The sequence below is a fragment of the Haematobia irritans genome, chromosome 5 (genome assembly GCF_050003625.1).
Source record: "Haematobia irritans isolate KBUSLIRL chromosome 5, ASM5000362v1, whole genome shotgun sequence".
NCBI classification, from domain to species: domain Eukaryota; kingdom Metazoa; phylum Arthropoda; class Insecta; order Diptera; family Muscidae; genus Haematobia; species Haematobia irritans.
The window spans coordinates 6712784-6740067 of NC_134401.1; the positions used below are offsets into that span (position 1 = coordinate 6712784).

At 29.7% G+C, this 27284-nt stretch overlaps 1 protein-coding gene across 1 annotated transcript in view; it reads left to right on the top strand.

Moving 5' to 3' along the window:
- Positions 1–26784, top strand: part of side-V (sidestep V) — a 302304-nt gene extending 275520 nt beyond the window's left edge. Inside the window, exons 12-14 of the mRNA XM_075312598.1 lie at positions 1778–2077; positions 5786–6183; positions 25721–26784. Coding sequence (XP_075168713.1) covers positions 1778–2077; positions 5786–6183; positions 25721–26308 — 1286 coding nt within the window. The 3' untranslated portion in view covers positions 26309–26784. The remainder of the gene's footprint in view (positions 1–1777; positions 2078–5785; positions 6184–25720) is intronic.
- Positions 26785–27284: the final 500 nt, after the last annotated feature.

Here is a 27284-nt window from a genome sequence, read left to right on the forward strand (position 1 = left end):
TGTGAGGAATTTTAATTTAAATTGGGGATTTTTGGGGATGAAAACATCATAATTTGGGGACAAGAGCCAGAAAAATAATGGCACCACTGCTCGGGGAAACATTTTTAGACCAACAAAACCGGGTCTGAAATTTCAGCTCATAATATACGATCAGGCTACCTGATAGTCCTTGGCTTTCTCATTACATCTGGTGGTAATTCATAAAATAATATACACCGAGAAAAAAGTAAACTGTTTTATAGGAAGAATGAACTACCTCGCACGAAAATTTAACTAAATTTTGCTCCACATTTTGAGATTTCCACAAAGCGTTGTTAAAACCGGGAAATTTTAATGCCCTGTTGTACTTTTTAACCGCAGTTCACGAAATTACATCCTCTCTTAGAAGAAAACATGAACTAAAAGTAAAGAAGAAAATCATTGGCGCCAAATCATGACCATTTTAATCATACAATAGTTCATTCTTACTATTTTTGGGAATCGTACAAAAATCTTCTTTTGCTTTAGTTCATATTGAACTTATGTGTACTGTCATTGAACTTTATACCCACGTTTAGTTCATAAAATTTTTGAGACATACTTAAAAAAAAGTAAGATTTCATTAAGCTGAGGAAAATTTCCATAAAAAATTAAAATTTAACTACTAGCAAATAAATTTTTTCCAATAAAAATAAGTTAAATTTAGAGTTAGTTTAACTACGGAAATTTTTTTCTGTGTATAAATTCATTAAAATCAATTTGAAATAGAATTACTTATTTGACATATATATGAAAACTTCTTTAATAGCCGCTTTACTATATTTGCAATGTGATCACGTCTCTTATAGACCCATTCTACTATATCCTATATCCACCTATTCATGCTAGCACATACATACATTCGTAAAGTCCGTTTAAATGCAAATGCAATAAAATTCACTTGTGTGTGTATGTTTGTAAACATGATAGAAGTACTTGGCATCGGCCTCTAGCAATCTCCCTCTATCTCCCACTCCACTACAATATGCCTAGCGCTCTCAATCAGTATAATGAACATATGGCTGTGTACACATAAGTGTGTATGCTTAATATTCTTTTGCATACAAAAGTATAAAGTGTTATATTCAGAAATTGAATTGCACATACACACTGACATTCATACACCAAAGTGTGTACCAACACTGAACATGCAAAAACGCTGGGGTTTTATGCAAAAATTTAACGTATAGTAGTACAAAGAAAGGAATATGGACTGGGAGTGAGGGAGATAGTGAGAGCATATGGGGTTGTAATAACATTAGTGGCTCTCTGTATGAGTAAATAACAAGTGTGTTTACGTGTTTATTTTCCTTTCTCACACTAATACCACACACATGGTGATATATAGAAAGTTCGTGGTATTAAATTTAGTAAAAGTACTTGTGAGCAATTTTCTTTTAATTATCTACACCAGAGGGATTATGGTTACCTACCCATTGGTTTATTATAGTGCAGCTTTCTCCTGGTGAATTTAATTGAATGTGTGTGAATGTGATTAATTCATAACACTTTAACATTGAACAATTTTCCATATACATATATACTAACACCTCAAGGTAATTGTATAATTGGTATTAGGTTATATTCACATAATAACATGGTGTTGTATATAGAATTTTGATTAAGTCGGATTAGAAATTTTCTCACAATTCAAAATCAAAACACTTTATTATATACTTATACATTATATACATAATAATTTTCTTAAGTATATTACTTAATTAATTAACATTTTATACTTACCTTTATTTCATTTAAGATCTTCCCGAACCTGTGAAAAATTGCTCAGCTTACAATTTCACCGCCAATTCCATGCAAATTCAATGCATTCCCGGTTATGATGGTGGTATACCGCAACATTTCCATGTCCAAGTTTATGATGAATTAAATCGCCAAATTTTGTATAATACCTCTTTTCGAAATCCTGAATTTACTGTGAAACGTTTACCTAGTGATTCGGTATTTGTACTACGTATTACTGCTGTTAATGCTCAGGGACCAAGCAAAGTTGCATTTCGCTTAAGAGGTAGAACTCTATCGGCACCATTATTGAGAACAGGTAAGTCATTATAATATGTAGAAAAGATTATTGGAAACCAAAAAATAAAATAAAATAAAAAAATTAATAAATTATAAAAAATTAATATTAAATGTATACAAAATAACATTTTAGCATAATGATTTTAATAAAAATTTTTATAGAGAGGAAATTTTGTAAAAATTTTCTAGCGCCATAAAATTTTAACAAAATTTCCTATAGACAAGAAATTTTTACAAAATTTCCTATAGACAAGAAATTTTGACAAAATTTTTTATTAGCAAGAAATTTTGACAAAATTGTTTATAAGCAACAAATTTTGACAAAATTTTCCATAGAAAAGAAATCGTGACAAAATTTCATATAGACAAAAAATGTTAACAAAATTTCTTATGGACAATAAATTTTAAAAAAATTTTCTATATATGAGAAATTTTGATAAATTTTTCGTTAGACAAGAAATTTTGACAAAATTTCCTATAGATAAGAAATTTTGATAAATTTTTTTATAGACAAAAAATTTTGACAAAATTATTTATAAGCAAGAAATTTTGACAAAATTTTTTATAGACAAGAAATTTTGACAAAATTTTTTATAAGCAAGAAATTTTGATAAAATTTTCTACGAGAATGAAATTTTGAAGAAATTTTCTGTAGACAAGAAATTTTGACAAAATTATTTATAAGCAAGAAATTTTGATAAAATTTTCTACGAGAATGAAATTTTGAAGAAATTTTCTGTAGACAAGAAATTTTAAGAACATTTCTTATAGACGAGAAATTTTGACAAAAGTACCTATAGACAATAAAAATTTGACAAAAATTTCTATAAACAAAAAATTTTGACAAAATTTATAGACAAAAAATGTTGACAAAATTGCATAAAGATATTGTGACAAAATTTCCTATAGACAAGACATTGTGACAAAATTCTTTATGGACAACAAATTTTTACAAAATTTTCTATAGACAAGAAATGTTGACAAAATATCATAAAGACAAAAATTGTTGACAAAATCTCCTATAGACAAGAAATTTTAACAAAATTTCTTATGGACAAGAAATTTTTATAAAATTTTCTATAGACAAGAACTGTTGATAAAATTTCATAAAGACAACAATTTTTGAAAAAAAAATTCGACAAAATTTTTTATAAGCGAGAAATTTTGACAAAATTTTCTATAGGCCAGAAATTTTGATAAAATTTTCTATAGAAAAGAAATTTATTATAAGCAAGAAACTTTGACAAAATTTTTCATAGACAAGAAATCGTAAAAAATGTCTATAATAAATTTTGACAAAATTTCCTATAAACAAGAAATTTTTAAAAATTTCTTATAGACAAGAAATGTTGACAAAATTTTATAAAGACAAAAATTTTTGACAAAATTTCCTATGGATAATAAATTTTGAAAAAATTTCCAATAGATAAGTATTTTTGATAAAATTTTCTATAGACAGGAAATTTTGACAAAATTTTTTATAAGCAAGAAATTTTGATAAAATTTTCTACAGACAAGAAATTTTGACAAAATTTTTTATAACCAAGAAATTTTGACAAAATTTTTTGTGACAAGAAATAGTTACAAAATTTTCTATAGACAAGAGCTTTTGCAAAATTTTCTATAGACAAGAATTTTGATAAAATTTTCTATAGACAATAAATTTTAACAAAGTTTTCTGTAGACAAGAAATTTTGAGAAAATTTCCTATAGACAAGAAATTTTGATAAAATTACCTATAGAAGCGATATTTTGACGAAATTTCTTATAAGTAAGAAATTTTAACAAAATTTCCTATAAACAAGAAATTTTGACAAACAAGAAATTATGACAACATTTCCTTTAGAGAAACAATTTTGAAAATGTTTTCCTTTTGACAAGAAATTTGACAAAATATCCTATAGAGAAGAAATGTCGACAAAAATTTCTATAGACGAGAAATGATTGAAAAAAAAACTCTATGGAAAGAGATTTTGTTAAAATTTTCTATAGACAAGAGATATAAACAAAGTTTTCTATAGGAATGAAATTTTGACTAAATTTTCTGCAGACAAGAAATTTTAACAAAATTACCTACAGATAATAAAAAATTGACAAAATTTTCTATAAACAAGAAATTTTGATAAAATTTCCTAAAGAAATTAAATTTTGTGAAAATTTTCTGTAGACAAGTTAATTTGTCAAAATTTCATATGGACAAGAAATTTTTACAAAATTTTCTATAGACAAGAAATGTTGACAAAATTTCATTAAGTCAAAAATTGTTGACATAATCTCCTATAGACAAAAAATGTCGACAAAATTTTCTATAGACAAGAAATTTTAATAAAATTTTCTATAAAAAAATTTAACAAAAATTTCTATAAAAAAAAATTTAACAAAATTTTCTATAGGAATGAAATTTTTACGAAATTTTCTGTAGACAGGAAATTAAAAAACAAAATCCTATAGACATGAAGTTTTGGACAAATTTCCTATAGACAAGAAATTTTAAAAAAATTTTATATAGGAATGAAATTTTGACGAAATTTTCTGTAAACAAGAAATTTTGAGAAAATTTCCTACAGACAAGAAATTTTGACAAAATTTCCTACAGACAAGAAATTTTGACATAATTTTCTATAGATAAAAAATTTTGAAAAAAACTTCTATAGACAAGAAATTAAAAAAAAATCCTATAGACATGAAGTTTTGGACAAATTTCCTATAGACAACAAATTTTGACAAAATTTCCTATAGACAACAAATTTTGACAAAATTTCCTATAGACAAGAAATTTTAACGAAATTTCCTACAGACCATATATTTTGTAAAAATTTCCTATATAGAAACAATTTTGGAAAATATCCTATAAAGAAACAATTTTGACCAAAATTTCTATGGAGAAAATTTCCTATAGATCAGAAATTTTGCAAAATTTCCTATAGATCAAAAATGTTGAAGAAATTTCCTTTAGGAAAGAAATTGTGGCAAAATTTTCTATTTACAAGAAGTTTTGGAAAAATTTCTCATAGACAAGAAATGTTGACAAAATTTAATAAACACAAAAAAAATTTTGACAAAATTTCCTATAGACAAGAAATTTTGACAACATTTCCTATAGAAAAGAAATGATGATAAATTTCCTATAGACAAGAAATTCTGACAACATTTTCTATAGACAACAAATTGTGACAAAATTTCCTATAGCCAAGAAATGTTGATACATTCTTAATTTAATAGAATTTTTTTGAAGCCACAAAAATTTGGTCATTGTAACAAACAACTCTTTACAGAGGCTACAAAAAGGTCCGCCAATTTATTTATAAAAAAATTCGTATCATTCCAAAAGTATGTCACATTGTACAAATATCACTGGTTTATGTAAACCATTCATTGGATTTAATTTTAAATTCTATAGACCATTCCATAAATACCATAGAAACTAAAAACAATATGACCCTGCAATGCCATGTAAATATTGGCATAAGGAAAATTGAATAAACTACAAATATCCGTAGAGGTGGATGAGAATAAGAACAACAAAAAAAAAACAACAATGGTTTCTGCCTTTTAATTAATTTCAACGTTTGTCTATCAATCCACTGAATTGTATAATTTCACTTCTTTTCATTTTGGCTCACATTCCTACAATACGAACAAACCATGCAACTTTCATCATCATCATCATCATCATCAACATCACCGGTATTGATGTAAAACGTAATCAAATCTCCCACAACCATAGCATCGTCAACGGCTGTATTGGTTCAACTAACACCCCTACTGGGGGCTTTAGTTGGTGTCATAGCAACGTTGGTCTTGGTGGCCATTTGTATTGTGATTTTCATGAAGTTTCGCACAAAACACAATCGCCGAGGTCCTAGCGGCGATACTACTACCACAGAAGCAGATAAAGGCAGTGCTGAGCCACTGTCACGCAATATGGGCAGTCATTCGAGTTTGGAAGATAAAAATCCCGATGTAATTCCACAGGAAACCAATAGCGAAGATGAATTCCATTTGGAGGAGAAGGCTTTCGATCGCCTGAATATGGAATCACAGCGTATTATTTATACGCCCACATCAAGAATGAATGCAGCCTCACCACCACCACCCTCGTTATCACCCACATTTGGAAAACAGGTATGTAGAACATCTAGGCTTTCATAGTACGATTCTATTTTTCCTCGAGTTATAGTTTTTGATTTGAGTGCATGTATGTAATTTCCATTATGATGAATTGAAAAACAAAATCGTAGAAGTTCACTTGTTTATATTCGTTATGGAGTGTTTACTGTTAGTCTGGCCCAAAGGTAAACCTGACAAATTGAGTGGAGTGTGAAAACACCAAGCCAAAATCAAATCCAAAAAAAGGGCATAGAAATTTATTTGCATTTGTTTCATTTTGGCGAAAAAATTTGGAATTTGTTTTTCCCTTTTACTGGGGTTTCTTTGCCTCTACAAATAGTAACAATGCTGTAGTAAGTGAAATTCTCCGAATTGCTTTAGGATACAGGTATGTGAAAGTAATGGAATGAAAAGCTATTCATTCATACATATTTTTCAAGGGATTTGATTTTTCGTAGGAAATTGGTATGTAAGAGATAAGTTAAGGGATTTTTTTTATAGTTGGCAATAATATTTTTCAGTATATTAAGAAAAGAATTTTCATTCATCCTAAAAATATGCTAAAAAATTCGGACGAAAAAGAAATTTACAAAGTTTTTTTTTAAGCATTTAAATGTTTCAAAAAATTTATGGATTTTTTTTTTGTAAAAACATACTTAACTATGCTTTTAAAGTTTCGAAGAAAAAAAAAACCCCCGATTTAGAAATTTAAATTAATTTTAATTCTTTTGAAAAAGTCATCCTATAAGTATGCTCATTTCGCTTGAAAGTTTTGGCAATTGATAAATTTAACATAAGTTATACCAAACATATACATTTACTTTCTAATAATCTGGTATTATATTTATTCAATATCAAAAATTTTCTTAAATATCATCCTAAAATTATGCTTTCAAAATAATATTTAAGGCACAAAAATGACTATCGCCTTAAATACAAATAAAGGCTTTTCCAACTAAATTAATTTCTATAAAGATGAAACTAATTTTTGTCTCTGAAAAAAAATTAAATATTTTCTTTGGAAAATAATAAAAATTATTATTCACTAAATAAAAACGCTTATATTAATATAGCTTTCTATCCGACCTAATAAACGAAAACATTCTCATTTTATCTATAAATTTCACTTTTCCTTTTTCTCAATGATTTCTTTCGTTGTCAACAATATTTTCATATTTAGTATACTTTAAGTGATGACCACTACAAAAATGTGATTTCATTAAAACAAAAAAACATTCTTTAGCATACATTTGGGGATACTAGATAATGCGTATAAACTCTACATTTATAATTTTGTTTTCGTCTAGCAAGTTATTAAGCTTCCAGCTTAATTTAATGATACTTGAGACAGTCTAGCTAAATTGGAGAGAGAGAGAGATTTTTATAGCAAATTCCATAATTGTTGTTCTTTTCAGTTTTAATAGTAGCATATAAAAAAAAAACACTTTTGAAACAATATTTTTTTAACTAAAGCCCCAGTGACCATTTGAGTGTTTTTTTGTATTTATTTAACTTGTTGAATAATTTTAGGAGTTTTATATGACAGGAGGGAATTTAAAGTATTAATATGGGATTAGAAAATATTTTACGAGGCGTTAGGATAGAGATAAAGGAGATAATGTAAGATGGCGATAAATGTGGCGGAACCGGAAATCTTTTGCCATAGAAATTATTGATTGAAGTTTTCTTTTAGGATTTGCACACCAATATCTTTAAATGGTCTATATATTCACATCGGAAAGGTAAAAATTGCTGGCAGATTGAAATCCTATAATGGTTTCTCTTTTTCGGAGAATCGTTTTTTAGAAAGTCAATATACCAAACTAATCTGATAGCCAATATCTAAGGAATATTTGCTTTAATAACATGGAGATGAAAATTGTTAACTTTTTAATTTTTTTTAGAGTAAAGTTCGTAGTAAATAATGAAAGTTAAATTCTCAAGAAGTATTTTTTATTATTATTTTAATTTACAAAAAAAAGAGGGTTTGGATCATTTCATTCTTAGTGGATATGAGTTTTTTTTTCACCTGCGAAACATAAACTTAACCCTCTAATGCCCCAATTTTTTGCCAGCTGATTACATTTTCAATGTTAACGGCACAAAAGCAAGAGAACTAAGCAAGAAAAAATTATACCGTAAAATTCAGCATATGCTGCAAAGCCTCTTGAATAGTTTCAAATAAGTTTTCTTTTTATTTAGCCCATTTTTGTTGTCTTAAGGTGTGTTTTACTAAAAGCTTCCTTATAAAATGTAGCCCGCCTAAAGGCGGGCTTGGGCATTAGAGGGTTAGACTGTTAATTATGGCCGCCAGAAAGTATGCAACTAAACCAAACAATTCAAGTTTTTCAAATTTATAAAACTTAAACGCTTAATTATTGCCGCCAAAAAATATGCAGCTAAAAATAGCATAGTAAACGCGTTATTAGAAGTCCTTGTACTGTATTAATGGTCATTTAAGACATTTTCATTATTTTTATGCCCTCCACCACAGGATGGGGGGTATATTAACTTTGTCATTCCGTCTGTATCACATCGAAATATTGCTCTAAGACCCCATAAAGTATATAAGTATATATATTCTGGGTCGTGGTGAAATTCCGAGTCGATCTAAGCATGTCCGCCCGTCCGTCTGTTGAAATCACGAAACAAGCTATCGACTTGAAACTTGGCACAAGTAGTTGTTATTGATGTAGATCGGATGTTATTGCAAATTGGTCATATCGGTTAACTTTTACGTATGGCCCCCATATAAATAAACGCACCCCCATATTTGGCTTGCGGAGCCTCTAAGAGAAGCAAGTTTCATCCGATCCGGCTAAAATTTGGTACATGGTGTTGGTAGATAGTCTCCAACAACCATGCGAAAATTGGTCCCTATCGGTCTATAATTATATATAGCCTCCATATAAACCGATCCCCAGATCTGACCTCCGGAGCCTTTTGGAGGAGCCAAATTCATCCGATCCGGTTGAAACTTAGTACGTGGTGTTAGTATATAGTCTCCAACAACCATGCAAAAATTGGTTCATATCGGTTGATAATTATATATATGCAAAAATTGGTCCATATCGGTTCATAATTATATATAGCCCCCATATAAACCGATCCCCAGATTTCATCTCCGGAGCCTCTTGAAGGAGCAAAATTCATCCGATCCGATCGAAATTTGGTACATTTCGCTAGTATATGGCCGATAACAACCATGCCAAAATTGGCCCATATCGATCTAAATTATATATAGCCGCCAAATAAACCGATCCCCAATCACAGAATAATCACGATTGCCACTCGAGCCAAAAATAATCTATCAAAATTTTATTCCCGTAAAAAATTTTGTCAAAATTTTATATTTCTATAGAAAATTTTGTCAAAATTTTATTTCTATAGAAAATTTTGTCAACATTTTATTTCTTTAGGAAATTTTGTCAAAATATAATTTTTATATAAAATGTTGTCAAAATATAATTTCTATATACATTTTGTCAAAATTTTATTTCTATAGAAAATTTTGACAGAATTTGATTTCTGTAGAAAATTTTGTCAGAATTTTATTTCTGTAGAAAATTTATGAAGGATTTCATAGTTGGAGAGGAATATTTTTATAGAAAATTTGGTAAACATTTTATTTCTATAGATAATTTTGTCAAAATTTTATTTCTATAGAAAAGTTGGTTATAATTTGATTGTTATAGAAAATTTTGACAAAATTTGATTTCTATGAAAATGTTGACAAAATTTTATTTCTATAGAAAATTTTGTCAAAATTTTATTTCTGTAGAAAATTTTGTAAAAAATTTATTTCTACGCAAAATTTTGTCAAAATTTTATTTCTATACAAAATTTTCTCAATATTTATTTCTATAGAAAATTTGGTCAACATATTATTTTTATAGAAAATTTGGCCAACATTTTATTTCTATTAAAAATTTTGTCAAAATTTTATTTCTAAAGGGTGGTCAAAATTTCAAGGGCCGATGTTGATTTTGAATAAAACACAAACTATTTAGGAAATTATTGTAATTTTATTTTATTATGATATATTGGTATTACTCAATTATGTATGGAACAAAATATGGGCCAAATGGTCGCCGCGACCTCGGTGGCACACCTTCATCCGATGGTCCAAATTTTCGATGACGATGAGGCATAATGGAGGTTCTATGCCGTTAATGTGCCGAATTATCTCATCCTTTAGCTCTTGAATTGTTGCTGGCTTATCGACGTACACGTTTTCTTTCAAATAACCCCAAAGAAAAAAGTCCAACGGTGTCAAATCACATGATCTTGGCGGCCAATTGACATCGCCATTACGTGAGATAATACGGCCATTTAATTTGTTGCGCAAAAGAGCCATTGTTTCGTTAGCTGTTTGGCAAGTGGCACCGTCCTGCTGAAACCACGTATCGTCCAAATCCATATCTTCAAATTCGGGCCATAAAAAGTTCGTTATCATCTCACCATAGCGAACACCATTCACAGTAACTGCCTGACCGGCCTCATTTTGGAAAAAATACGGCCCGATGATGCCACCAGCCCATAAACCGCACCAAACAGTCACTCTTTGTGGATGCATTAGTTTTTCGACAATCACTCTTGGATGCTCATTCGCCCAAATGCGGCAATTCTGTTTATTGACGAATCCACTGAGGTGAAAATGTGCCTCATCACTGAAGATGATTGTAAATAGAAGAAGATGATGTAAAAAATCTGCTATTTTTGGTAGACTCGTGTTCATAATTGTATATAGATAGCCCCCATAAAAAGCGACCCCATATTTCAATTTTGGCTCTATAATTATCGCGCAAAAGTTCATATCGGTTTGTAATAATTTCTTACCTATACATAACTGTCAACAATATATCCCGCATGGACTAACTTACAATTTTGAAGATGATGTTAAGAAGTTTTAAGATGCCCTGCCATTGGCCGCAATCCAAGTAATTCAATTGTGGATGACCGTCTTTGGTAGAAGTTCCTACGCAATCCATGGTGGAGGGTATATAATATTCGGCCTGACCGAACTAACGGCCGTATATACTTGTTAATTTTAAAAATTTTGTATGTGCCAGTGTTGCCAGGTTAGGGGTTTTCCCCCTAAATTTAGGGTTTTTTTTCACGTGTGGGGGGATTTTTAGGGGTACAATTTATTTAAGGGGATTTTTAGGGGATTTTAAATAATTTCTTCAGGGATGAAATTTTAAACAAACGAAATTGTCTTTTGTTATAAAGTATTTTCTTAAAGAGCAAATTAATTTTTTTTACTTCAAGAGAAACTTTTTTAGCATCAAACGAAAACTTAATATATATATATATATATATATATATATATATATATATATATATATATATATATATATATATATATATATATATATATATATATATATATATATATATATATATATATATATATATATATATATATATATATATATATATATATATATATATATATATATATATATATATATATATATATATATATAATTAATTAATTTTTAATTAATTTTTAAAGTGTAGCACTACAGGATTTTTTCACGAAATTTGGGACCCCTTTTTGTACTTTTTACATTCTTAAATTTTTGGGGGTTTTTGAAAAAAGCCTAGACCAATTTAGGTTTTTTTTCTTAAGATTTGGGGGGAAGAATCAAAAATCGCCTGGCAACACTGGTACGTGCCACGAAAAAATGTTTGTGATTTTTTCTTTTTGGCAAATCAACTACTTTTATTTCATCATTTGGTTTATTTTTATTTTCCGTCCTGCAAAATTTTCTTCTGTCCTTTATGATTTTTTGGAAGGGGCCATAACATAAGGGTAATTTCCCATTAATGTTTTATATATATTTTTTTCTACAAAGTTTTGAATTCTTTTTTTTTCAAAATCGATCAAAAAACCAACAATTATTTTATATATATTTCTACGATAATCAATTTATGGACTGTTATTAAGAAATTTTCATTATTTTTAATTTTAAAAAATTTCTATGTGCAATGCAAAAAATGCAATTCGAGTTTTATATTATCTTGCATATATTCTACGTTTGTGATTTTGGTTTTGCCAAATCAACTACCTTTATTTCATACATTCATCATTTGGTTTATTTTCCCTCATGCCAAATTGTCTTTTTCTTTTTTCCTTTGCGGATTTTTGGAAGGGGTCATAACATAAGGGTCATTTGCCATTAATGTTTCCTGTATAATGGCAATAAACAATAAAAAAGAAAGAAACAAGAAGATATTTTCATAAAGCGGAAGTGCGTGCCAGAAATCTTAAGATAAACAGCACGTACAAAATTTCATTATACATATGTGAATGAATGAATGTGTCTGTGTTTATTTTTTGATGGTGTTGGTATAATAATATTTTAGCTCAATCTAGACGTTTGAAGAGATATAAGGATGTTTAAAAAATATGTAAAATGATAATAGCTCAGAGATTTTCTTCTTTTGGAAATTTGGTATTGCATACTTTAAGGCTTAGGTAGGCAACGATTAAGAAAATCGTTTTTATATATAGAAACGGAATTGGAAATAATATATTTAAATATAAATATATTTAATAATATATTTACTTAAATATAAAAAAAAATATGGCATTTAAAAAATATTGTAGATACATTTAACCATTGTGCTAAGCTTCTGTTTTATAATTTATGTCTACTTTTGTATTTTTAAAAATGATTGAATTTATTATTTTTTATTTTCTCAAAACTTTAAATAGTAACTTGTTTTGGTCTTACTTAATATTCTTCCTAATAAATGGTTTGCTGTTGAAACCTTTTAATCTTTTCCCCCTCCTTCTATTTTCCCATTCTACTACTTCGTTCACATACACGTGTCTCACTCAAAATGGATTTGTTTATCGTGTCAATATTGTGAACAATACAAATGTATTTATTGACTATTTTGTGTTTTTGATTTGTCACTTGTACGTGAGTCTCCGAGAATTCTTTAGTCCTAGTTAACTGAAATATACTCTAGAGTTTGTTTATTTGTATTGAGTAGTTATGGCCGTCTGCTAAGTATTACCTATAATCGAATGGTAGTTTGATGTATTGTATATGAGGTCTGTGCGTGTTAAGTTGCTATTTGGACCTCTTGTTGTGTCATTGCCTATTGGCAATTTGTATTTGCTATTGATTTGTCTTAAAAAGTCTTTGCTTTTCCGGTCTCAATTCCGGTTCATGTGGCGAAAACTACTTATATATAGGTAGACAGTGAAATAATAGGTCATATTCACATTTTTACACGTGAAAACTGTTGATGAATGAAGCTTTGACAATCTACCGCTATATTGAATAGGTTTTTGTGTCTTTAATGTCTCGAATAGAAATACATGAATTTAATACAAATCTTACAAATAAGACAGTTACCAAAAAAATTTTAATCTTCATGATTCCGAAAATAAATTTGTGCTTAATTATAGAAATTTGCATCATTGATTTTTCTAAGTGTAGTTAAGAAATAAAGACGATATTGCTGCTTTAGGTAAAACTCAAATTATTTATATACGAAAATTTATTTTCGTATATTTAATATAGAAAAATGCCTAATAACATATATTTTATAGCCTACATTTAGGCGTACATTTGATTTACGGTCATTTTCATGTAGTTCCGTTAGGCTTTAAGTGCCCGTTAACAAAAAAGTAAAATGGGAATATCTTCTCTACGGTTAACTCTGCAACTATAATTTGTTTGCTGCAACCATAACATGTTTGCTGCAAACATAATATGTTTGTTGCAACCATAACATGTTTGCTGCAAACATAATATGTCAAAAATAACATGTTTGCTGCAAACATAATATATTTGGTACATAACATTTTATGGTTGCAGCAAACATGTTATGATTGTTGCAAACATATGTGACACTTAATAATAGTTGCAAATGTTTTGAACAGGGAAAAACTCTCAGTTTTTTTTAATTAGGTTGCAGCAAACATATTATGATTGTTGCAAACATAATATGTTTGGCACCAAAAATAACAGGTTTTCTGCAAACATAATATGTTTCTTGTAACCATAATATGTTTGCTGCACACATATTATGGCTGCCGCAAACATATTATGATTGCTGCAACCATAATATTGTTGACCCAAAAATAGCATGTTTTCTGCAACTATAATTTGTTTGCTGCAACTATAATATGTTTGCGGAAACCATAATATGCTATGCTGCAACCATAACATGTTTGCTGCAACCATAACATGTTTGCTACAAACATAATATGTTTGTTGCAACCATAACATGTTTGCTGCAAACATAATATGTCAAAAATAACATGTTTGCTGCAAACATATTATGTTTGGTACATAACATATTATGGTTGCAGCAAACATATTATGGTTGCAGCAAACATATTATGATTGTTGCAAACATATGTGACACTTAATAATAGTTGCAAATGTTTTGAACAGGCAAAAACTCTCAGTTTTTTAATTAGGTTGCAGCAAACATATTATGATTGTTGCAAACATAATATGTTTGGCACCAAATATAACATGTTTGCTGCAAACATAATATGTTTCTTGTAACCATAATATGTTTGCTGCACACATATTATGGCTGCCGCAAACATATTATGATTGCTGCAACCATAATATTGTTGACCCAAAAATAGCATGTTTTCTGCAACTATAATTTGTTTGCTGCAACTATAATATGTTTGCGGAAACCATAATATGCTATGCTGCAACCATAACATGTTTGCTTCAAACATAATATGATTGCTGCAACCATAACATGTTTGCTGCAAAAATAATATGTTTTTTGCAACCATAACATGCTTGCTGCAAACATAATATGTTTGTTGCAAACATAACATGTTTGTTGCAAACATAATATGTTTGTTGCAACCATAACATGTTTGCTGCAAACATAATATGTCAAAAATAACATGTTTGCTGCAAACATATTATGTTTGGTACATAACATATTATGGTTGCAGCAAACACATTATGATTGTTGCAAACATAATATGTTTGGCACCAAAAATAACATGTTTGCTGCAAACATAATATGTTTCTTGTAACCATAATATGTTTGCTGCACACATATTATGGCTGCCGCAAACATATTATGATTGCTGCAACCATAATATTGTTGACCCAAAAATAGCATGTTTTCTGCAACTATAATTTGTTTGCTGCAACTATAATATGGTTGCGGAAACCATAATATGCTATGCTGCAACCATAACATGTTTGCTTCAAACATAATATGATCGCTGCAACCATAACATGTTTGCTTCAAACATAATATGTTGCTGCAACCATAACATGTTTGTTGCAAATATAATATGTTTGTTGCAAACATAACATGTTTGCTGCAAACATAATATGTTTGTTGCAAACATAATATGTTTGGCACCAAATATAACATGTTTGCTGCAAACATAATATGTTTCTTGTAACCATAATATGTTTGCTGCACACATATTATGGCTGCCGCAAACATATTATGATTGCTGCAACCATAATATTGTTGACCCAAAAATAGCATGTTTTCTGCAACTATAATTTGTTTGCTGCAACGATAATATGTTTGCAGAAACCATAATATGCTATGCTGCAACCATAACATGTTTGCTTCAAACATAATATGATTGCTGCAACCATAACATGTTTGCTGCAAAAATAATATGTTTTTTGCAACCATAACATGCTTGCTGCAAACATAATATGTTTGTTGCAAACATAACATGTTTGTTGCAAACATAATATGTTTGTTGCAACCATAACATGTTTGCTGCAAACATAATATGTCAAAAATAACATGTTTGCTGCAAACATATTATGTCAAAAATAACATGTTTGCTGCAAACATATTATGTTTCTTGTAACCATAATATGTTTTAATCTTTTCCCCCTCCTTCTATTTTCCCATTCTACTACTTCGTTCACATACACGTGTCTCACTCAAAATGGATTTGTTTATCGTGTCAATATTGTGAACAATACAAATGTATTTATTGACTATTTTGTGTTTTTGATTTGTCACTTGTACGTGAGTCTCCGAGAATTCTTTAGTCCTAGTTAACTGAAATATACTCTAGAGTTTGTTTATTTGTATTGAGTAGTTATGGCCGTCTGCTAAGTATTACCTATAATCGAATGGTAGTTTGATGTATTGTATATGAGGTCTGTGCGTGTTAAGTTGCTATTTGGACCTCTTGTTGTGTCATTGCCTATTGGCAATTTGTATTTGCTATTGATTTGTCTTAAAAAGTCTTTGCTTTTCCGGTCTCAATTCCGGTTCATGTGGCGAAAACTACTTATATATAGGTAGACAGTGAAATAATAGGTCATATTCACATTTTTACACGTGAAAACTGCAAACATAATATGTTTGTTGCAACCATAACATGTTTGCTGCAAACATAATATGTTTGTTGCAAACATAATAAGTCAAAAATAACATGTTTGCTGCAAACATATTATGTTTGGTACATAACATATTATGGTTGCAGCAAAAATGTTATGATTGTTGCAAACATAATATGTTTCCTGTAACCATAACATGTTTGCAGCAAACATGTTATGGTCGCAGCAAACACGTTATTTGTGACATATTATGTTTGCAGCAAACATATTATGTTTGCAGCAAACATGTTATTTTTGCAGCAAACATGTTATTTTTGCAGCAGACATGTTATAACATGTCTGCTGCAAACATAATATGTCACAAATAACGTGTTTGCTGCGACCATAACATGTTTGCTGCAAACATGTTATGGTGCCGGTTAACAAAAAAAATGGGAATATCTTCTCTCCGGTTATCTTCAACTGAACAATTTTTAGCACGGAGCCTTGTGAAAATGGCGGTGAATATTTTAAAATAAATAAAGCCTACATTTAGGCAAACACTTGAGTTAGGAACTTTTTCTTGGGAAAATGGATTTCCATTTTATTTTAAAACAATCGTAAGGCTATGACGAGTTTTTGGATCAGTGGAAAATGAAAAGCCAATTCAAAAAAACAAAAAATATCTGGACATAATTATACTATTCACATTAGGATGCTATGGGGGTCTATGAAAAATAAATATGTTTAAAAATAGATGGAGCATCATTGGGTATACATTAGATTAAGAACATTTTTCCTGAGATATGGAAATATTTTAATTTCATAATATCGTAAGGCTGTACTAAAACAAATTATTGGGCCAGTAGGAAGTTGAAAACTTGGTTCTTTCCCCATGATATCTCACGGGCTTATACCATCACCCTTGAGTTGAAAATTCCTGGCACATTATTTTTTAAAAACGTGACACTAATTTGTATAAAAAAGTATACGAATTTGAAGTCGTTTTATTTTCAAATTGGACCAAAATAAATCCAACAATCATTTTATCACTATTTCATTGAAACTGCATTCCTGAAATTAAAACTTCAGTAGAGAGATCCCGTTTTAGCTACTACATACAATTTTCATTGCATATCTTTTGGGCGTCACGTATCATTTAAGCCCAGTAGAGAGTTTTAATGCATTTTGGTTCTTTCCCCCATGATATTTCACTGCCATACATTTGTGTAAAAAACGCAGAAAAAGGATTTTCTATTTGTTTTAGTTTGAATTCGTCTTTTTCAAATTCGATCAAATTTCAAATTTCTGAAGTTATAGACAATTTTCGTTGCATATATTCAGGCGTCACGTATCCTGTAGGAAGTTTAAATGGAATTTGGTTCTTTCCTCTCGACATTTCAGTAGATTATACCACCAGCCTTTTCGGTGAAAATTCCTGGGAAATTCTTTTTAAATGAGTGGCGCATATTTGTCTAAAAACTATGAATTAAATAAACTTTTCTCCACAAAATTTTTAAATCGTTTTTTTTTATCTCTATCAAAAATAATCATTTTGTCTCTATTTCATCGAAATTCAATTGCTGCAATTGACAGTTCAGTAGAGAACCCGGTTTACCTACTATAGACAATTTTCGTTGCATATCTTCAGGTGTCATATATTATGGATCCAAATGTACAAAAGTTATTGCACTAGGAAGTTGAAATTGAATTTGGTTCTTTCCCCATGATATCTCACTAGCTTAAGCCACCAGCTTTGTTTTTGAAAATTCCTGGCAAATTATTTTTAAATACTTGGTACACATTTGTGTATAAAATACCAATTAATTGGATTTAATTTTTTTCCCAAATTTTGATGTTTCGAAGTCGATCAAAATAAACCCATCAATCATTTTATTTCTGTTCCATCGAAAATTTCTGAAAGGACAAATAATTTTCGTTGTCTATCTTCAGGCGCCAATAGGAAGTTGAAATTGAACTTGGGTCTTTCCTCGTGATATCGCACTAGCTTATATCATCAGATTTATTGGTGAAAATACCTGGCCCATTATTTTTTTTTAAGTTGCATTTATTTGTATAAAAAAGCGAAATAAATGAACTTTATTAATTTTTTTCTACGAAATTTTGAAATTGTTTTTATTTCAAATTGGATCAAAATAAACCCAGCAATCATTTTATCTCTGTTTTATCGAAAATCATCAGTTCAGTAGAGAACACAGTTTACCTACTATAGACAATTTTCATTGCATATCTTTAGGCCTCACATATCCTATAAGGCCAGAAGGTAGTTAACATGGAACTGGGTTCTTCAGATAGTTGACTTGGAACTGGGTTTTTTAGGTAGTTGACATGAAACTGGGTTCTTTCCCCATGCCATCTCACTGGGTTATATCACCAGCTTTATCATTGGAAATTCCTGGCACATTATTTAAAAAACAAAAGTGGTATACATTTGAATTAAAAATACGAATTAAAAGCATTTTAATTTTTTTTTTCTACGATTTTTTTTTCTTTAATTTGATCAAAATGAACCCAACAATCATTTTATGGCTATTTCATTGAAAATCAAACCCTAAAATTAACATTTTAGTAAACACCCCAGTTTACCTACTACAGACAATTTCCGTTGCATATCTTCAGGCGTCATGTATCCTGGATCCACATGTACAAAATCTGTTCATTAAAAACAGAATTAGTTTAGAGAACCACATCGTGGCATTTAGTGGCCCAAAATTGTTAACGCTTGAAAAACGGGGCGAATTTGACACTACAATGTAACCACCCATTTTGTCTCGGTAACACATTGGGCCCAGTACGGCTTCTTGTTGTCTCCAAATTAAAAGAAACTCATTCTCTGCCCACTAAAATATCAAATAGCCTCGAGTTTTTTTTTTTATGGAGCATCGTTGGCTCAAGAATATTGAGCTAAAATTATTAATTTCCGTAACTCTACCAGACGTAAAAATTGTCTATATGTTTTCAAATTCCTTACGTATGTGCGTATATACTTTTTTTGCTTGTTTCTTTTTTTAAGTAATTTCAACAAAACTATTGCATACTTTTAGGAATGTACAAAATATACTTTGCTATTACCATGTTTTTTGTTACATTGTACGAAAATCCTATTCTTAATATTTCACACAAACTATGTTCATTTGTTTTTTTTTTTTTGTTCATATATGAAAAGTAATTTAAAGAACATGCATGTGAAAATATGCATAAAAATGTACAACAATTAAATACATTCCATATATAATTTTGTTTGTACAGAGGAAAAAGGCCAGTGTCTTTTGGTTGCCTCAAAAGGATTACATGAATTCGAGCATTATAATGTATGTGTTCATTTGTATCCTCACTGCTGAAAAATTACGAAAATGAATATGATAACTTAGAGTTGTAGTTAGTGTTAAAAAAATTGTTTATGAATTAAGGTTTTTATGATATTAAATATTTGAATTTTATATAAGTTGGTATTCCAAAATAAGTGGTTGGATTCTTTTCAAGGAAAATATTTTTCTAAAAATCTCTTAGTTTTTTTTGTGTTTTTTGGAAAGCATAAAATATTTAAACTAGTGCTATTTTACTTCTTTATGAACAATTTAACTTTTAAAATAACATTCATAAAATACTTTAGGGATTTACATTGTATAAAATTCAATGTATACTTTTAGGATGCATTTGTTTTATTATTTTGCAAATATTCAAAGAAGCTTATGAAAGTTTTTTTTTTATAGTTTTCAAATATGCAGTTAACTGCAAATCTTTTGTATTCTATAGGAAGACTTTTAAAGTTTTTGAGGGGGTTTTTGATTTTGATAGTAAATTGCTTTTAAGATTTTGAATAAATTTCTTGACTAGGCCTAGTCATTTTGAGAATTTCTTTTTTTTTTCTTTTTAAAATGCTCTTTCTTACCTTCTTCCTTTTTGTGATATTTCCTTCGGCCAGGTATCAGTTTATGTGTCTAATACAAAACGTGACTTAAATATTTATACATATTTCTATGATAAAGGATAAAAATCGCCAGAAAGAGGGTAGAAAGAATAGAAGACAAATACCTATAAAAACCATTCAATCTTGCTCAGCCCCCCTCCCCCATCCATATCTAGGCGAACGAATTGAACGTTTACCCATAAACAATTTATGCAAAATGTTGTAAAAAGCTTTTGACATAGACACCACCGTCGTCAACTGGCACCATCAATTCGCTGGCTGCTCTACCTACATGTTTGTTACAATTTCCGTTTCCGTTTTCACAGCACCTGAACATATAGCAAGTGGCTTTTAAACTTTAATACTTATTGGTTGCCATTTTTTTTTGGTTTTGCCATAAAGAGGAGTAGCAGGGAATTTCTCTTTTTTTTGGTCTATGTCATTTTATTATTTTTTTTTTGGAAGGGGGTGGGGTGGCTAGGGATGATGCTTGTTCCCAAGTTTTTGCAATAAATTGACACGTCAAGTTATTGACACAAGTCCTATAGCCATGGTTTGGTTACATATTTCAAACTATATATTTATAAGCATAGGGTTGGAGTTTCTTGTTTCCATTGTTAAAAAATATGGGCTTTATAAATAGAAAGAGAAAAAAAATCGAATTTACTTTTTTGTTGTAGGCCCATTTATTTATTTCTTTTTTGTTAAAAATTCTATGGTTATTTTTTGTAAGTTTGTCAAGTTAGCGCACCTACAACAATATTCACTTGAAACTGAGGTTATTTCCTGGCTATTACATGGGCACGTAAGAAAGTTATGTTTATTTTGTTGCCAAAAGGTTAAATGTTTAGAAGTCATAAAAACAATATGTGGTTTTTTGGAACTTTGTTTTATGTTATTGTTTTATTTTCTAAGTGAGAAATGTCCAAAATTTGTATTTCCGATTTACCATACATGAACATTTGTAATTGAGGGTTCGTGTATTTTATGAAGTTTTATGGTGACTTGTGATTTTGTTTTGCACTGATGGCCATTTAAAAAAAAAAAAATGTGGAAAGAAATAATGTAAGTCAAACCGACTCGATGGAAAACTCAAATTTACCCAACATTGCTATAAAAGATGTAAATGTTACACACTTATTTGCAATGAGTCAAACAAAACGTGGCACAGATTTAATAAAATAAATCTTTTTTTACAGAACAAAAGCCTAAAAAGCCTATCACGCTAACATTAAAATAATTTTTTTATAAAAGTTATTTTTCTGTAAAATTTTGAAATCACTTTTGTTTTGAAATGAGCCTAAAAATTATGATTTTATATTCATTCCAGCGAAAATCGCTCCTTAACGAAAAGAAAATTTTCGTTGCATACTTTCAGGCGATACATGTGTCTGCTTTAATACAATGGTATCCGAAAGAAAAAGTATAATGTTGGACTAATAAATTCGATTATTTTCTAATATACCGACAGCATTTGGATTTTGTTCCAAATTCACTAAATTGAAAATTATGATTTTATATTCATTCCAGCGAAAATCGCTCCTTAAAGAAAAGAACATTTTCGTTGCATACTTTCAGGCGATACATGCGTCTGCTTTAATACTATGGTATCCGAAAGAATTGAACTAATAAATTCGATTATTTTCTAATACACCGATAGCATTTGGAACAAAATAGAAATTCACTAAATTGAAGAGTAACACAATGTGTCAATATTTTTTCAACAGTATCTACAAATTTAGGTTGCTTAATAATGTAGCAAAAAACGCGTCGCCAACAAAATTGACAAAAGCGATGAATTTAACTTGGGGCTCTCATAGAACGGATGTCCACCATATCAACAGCCGCTGCACTGAATTTGAATCACTTTTTAGGGTTTGATCACAATTCAGTGTTTTGGATCTGAATTAAAAAATTTTTGTGATATTTTTCCAAATAAATATTTTTGTATAATTTTCAATGCATTCAAACGCTTGTCTAAAACGTTTGACCTCAAATATTTTCAATAGCCTAACAATGATGATTTTATATTCATTCTAGCGAAAATCGCTACTTAAAAAAACATTTCGTTGCATACTTTCAGGCGATACATGTGTCTGCTTTAATACTATGGCATCCGCAAAAAAAATAATGACGTATATAATGTTGGACTCGTAAATTCGATTATTTTCTAATACACCGATAGCATTTGGAACAAAATAGAAATTCACTAAATTGAAGAGTAGCACAATGTGTCAATATTTCTTCAACAGTATCTACAAATTTAGGTTGCTTAATAACCCAGCAAAAAAAGCGTCGCCAACAAAGTATTGAAAATGTTCTTTTTGGATCCGGAAGTGGTGCAAAATTGGCACAGAAGCGATGAATTTAACTTGGGGCTGTCATAGAACGGATGTCCACCATTTCAACAGCCGCTGCACTGAATTTGAATCACTTTTTAGGGTGTGATCTGAATTCAGTGTTTTGGATGTGAATTAAAAAATGTTCGTGATATTTTTCCAAATAAATATTTTTGTGTAATTTTTAATGCATTCAAACGTTTGTGTGAAACGTTTGACCTCAAATATTTTCAAAAATTCACAATTTTTCTAGAATGGATTTAGAATTTTTATCGACAAAATTTGAATAATTTGTTCCATTTTATAAGTTCTTACTCTGTTTTTAATCTATTTGAAACAAAAACAAATTAAAATTACCCATTAAAAATATGGCAAGAAACAAGTTATAAAAAAATTGACTTAAAAGAACTTATAGCACTGAAAAAAATATTTACGTGATATTAAAGATTACGCAACCTCAATTTTAGGATGCTCACTATTAATACACACTATTAAGGACAAATTTCTTTAAAATAATGAAATTTTAATTCAAAGAAAGTTTAAAATCTTTGCTTCAAAAATTGTTTCAATAAATTTAGGACACACTTTTTGAAAATTTGCGTCCCTTCGTTAAAGTTGCATGTCTTTAAACTAAGGCAATTTGTCCTTAAAGTAAGGAAACACATTTTTGATTTAAAAAATCGTCCTTAAATTAACTAAAATATTGAATCTTCGGTTTTATGATAAAAACGTTCCATATATAGGTTAAGACTGATTTTGAGGATTTAGCATCTTTGGTTTAAAGTTTTTTTTTGGAATTAAGAAAATATTTTTTACTTCGAAGTATCCGTCATAGGTTAGGTTAGGTTAGGTTAGGTTAGGTGGCAGCCCGAAGTATCAGGCTCACTTAGACTATTCAGTCCATTGTGATACCACATTGGTGAACTTCTCTCTTATCACTGAGTGCTGCCCGATTCGATGTTAAGCTCAATGACAAGGGACCTCCTTTTTATAGCCGAGTCCGAACGGCGTTCCACATTGCAGTGAAACCACTTAGAGAAGCTTTGAAACCCTCAGAAATGTCACCAGCATTACTGAGGTGGGATAATCCACCGCTGAAAAACTTTTTGGTGTTCGGTCGAAGCAGGAATCGAACCCACGACCTTGTGTATGCAAGGCGGGCATCCTAACCATTGCACCACGGTGGCTCCCATCCGTCATAAGTTGGGTTTTTAAACTGGCATTTCTTTGTACGTGAATAGCTTTATTAATATACCGGAAAAATAGAATGAAGATTCGAAATGAGATCTGTATCGATACTAGATTTAAAGCCTGTATAGATCCTAGATTTAAAGCCAGATTGGTCGCAAAAAAATTTCCTTACTTTAAAGAGACCGCATCTTTGGCTCGGAATCAATACCAAAAACATTAAAGGAAAGACAAAATCTTTGGGTCCAAGTAAACTTTTTTTTTGAGTGTATGTAGTTAAAATATAGACTATCTTTACGAGGCCATTTTCGGAAGTGCTTTTGAAGTTGTGCCTTTAGAAGAACTTCCAAATTATTTTTTGGGAATTCCCATTACGTCAGTGAATATATCTTCCGAAATGATTAAACAAAGTTAGAATCCTCGTAACACTTCCTATTAAATTGTTGGTGTAGGGTATCACATAATCGTTTATCGTTGACTTAAAAAAACAAAAATCATTTTGGTACACTCCTTAACTCCCATTTCTGCTAGTTTCATAGAAACTGATTACCAATTGTCAACTTTTAGATTTTTAAACCTTAAGTTCATTAGTTGAGTAGATGAACACCCATACTTTTTTTTTCTAACAATATTTCAACTGTCAATAATTATGAATTTTATTGTTTTTTTTCAAATTATATCCAATTAATCCTCTTAACTACTACGCAAAAATGTGCCATAACAACGTGATAATTGATTTCAAGCAACTTTATTTGTTGGCAAAACAAAACTTTTCCAATTAACAACGAGAATTTAATTATCTTGTTTCTTTTTTTTTGTGTACTAGAATGAAGATAGTCACTCCCATAGCTTGTAAGGGATTATTTGCTGTTATCCATTCATAAGCTTTTTTAATATTAACAACAAATCATGAAGGTATTTTTTTCAAGAGGGTTATTAAATGAGGTCACATAAAATAAAAACTAAAATTACAAAAAAAAAAAAAAACAAAAGAAATGTAAGGTTCATAAAAGGGTTAAATAAAATAAAATAAAAATTCCAAATAATAACAATGTCCAGCAAAATTAAACTGTAGAAATAATATTTTGAGTTAATAAAAACACTAAAAACATATAAAATAAAAATTGAAAATATTTATAATTCCCAGCAAAAATATATATAAAATATATGCGAGCACCTTAGGTTAGGTTAGGTTAAAGTGGCAGCCCGATTAAGATTCAGGCTCACTTATACTATTCAGTCCATTGTGATAAATGCGAGCACCTTAATATAGCCATAATGGTGTCCAAATTTAGCTTGCATAATATTTTATATTGAATGAATTCTCACTTTTAATTAGTTGCTGTTATCCATTCATAAATTATTTTAATATTAACGACAAATCGTGAAGGTATTTTTTTCAAAAGGGCTATTAAATAAGGACAAATAAAATAAAAATAAAAACTTAAATTTTACAACAACAAAAAAACACATACAATTTAAAGAAAATAAAAATTCAAAATAATAAAAAAAATGTCCACCAAAGTTAAACTTTAGAAATAAAATTTTGTGTCTTTTTTAAATGTTTTTTATAACCTTCCTAATATTTCTTTAGCTCATATCTCAGAGCCCTGTTTTACTTTACATCAAGTTATGCCCGCAGAAATTATCAGCAATTCTTTTTTCCCTGTATTTTGTTATTATTAATTTTTTTGCTAGTTTCTTACCATTCTCTTTCTCTCTAACATGAGAGATTTTTTTTTAAATAGAATTTAATTTGTGCAATATCCATTATCTTTCCATTACAGTATGGTGAACTATCGTTGACAACAAATCCCGCCTTTAGCCTCTACAATACCCCACAGCGGGCCCCAGCTACCCAAAGGCCAGTCTATACCGCACCCCCACCTCTATTGTCCACAAGGACACCACCTAATATTTATACACGCATACCAGGACGCACCTATTTGCCAGCTTATGAGACACGCACATCACCCACATCGCCCTATGGCTCCACCACCACCTGTACAATGCCGCTCCTGGGTGGTCAATCGAATGGTTCGTTACAAACGAACAGTAGTGCCGGCGGCACTAGCGGTGGTGGCCTAGTGGGTAGTCTAACACTGACAGCGGGTAATTTCAGTACCCTGCCCCATCCCCATCATCACAGCAATGGGCAGCAACAACATCACCAGCAACAAAGTCCTATACCAACAGCGCTGACCTCATCGCTGACTTCGGGGAATATAACAATTGGTGCAGCCCAATCATTGCTGACATCACCGCGTACACATTCAGCCTACAGCAGCTCAACGGCGACCACCCAATCACCACTGCTGGCAGCCACTAGTACTTTATTGGGCAGCACGGGTAATTATGAGACCATATCTTCCTGAGAGTTACCCAAAGATGACATTAAATGTCAACTGGTGTGTATTGGTGGGAGTAGTACGTGTACTACCTCAGCGGAAAGAACCACAATTGTTTAAGTTCATCATATACTTACATATGTGGTAGGAAATTGCCCAAGCATATAGTATTTATAATTATTATATAAATATTTTCAGTTTTTTTTTTAATATTTTGTATTATATTTGTATAAGAATTTAGGACTAGAAGGGGTGAGACAAAAAAAAACCTCCCCAAAAAAACAGAGAATTATTATTTGTATGTTAGCTAAGGAAGAAAGAAACAATATCATACATTTTGAGTAAAAGAAATGAAAATATTCAAAAAAAAAAAAACAAGGTCTAAAAGATATAAATAAGGAGAAGAAAGTTTTAAAAATAATGAAATAGGAAATACTCATGATTTGAGGTTAGATCTCATGTCCGTTTTTTTGTGTTATAAAAAAAGTGATCACTTCTCCAAATCTACGAATTGCTCAATTTATAGATTTTCAAAAAAATGTTTTCCACTTTGGAATTTTAAAATATTTTTATTTGCAAAAAATATTTAAAAAAAAATTAAATATATATTTTTAATAATATAATTTTTTTTTTAATAATAGATTACAAACGAAAATTTGTAGAATTAATTTTCGATTGCAATCTATTGAAATCTATTGTTAGAGGCTTTTATATAATTAAAAAATATTTTAATTTTAGAAAATATTTTTTGAATTCAATTAATATTTTCCATTTTGGAATTTTTAAAATATTTTTATTTTCAAAAAATATTTTAAAAAGTAAAATAATTTTTTTAATAATATAAAAGAATTAATTTTCGATTGCAATCTATTATTCGAGAATAGAATAGAAAAGAATAGAATTTTCTTAATAAAATATTGCAATCGAAAATTTGTAGAATTAATTTTCGATTGCAATCTATTGTTAGATTGTTGAAATCTATTGTTAGAGGCTTTTATATAAT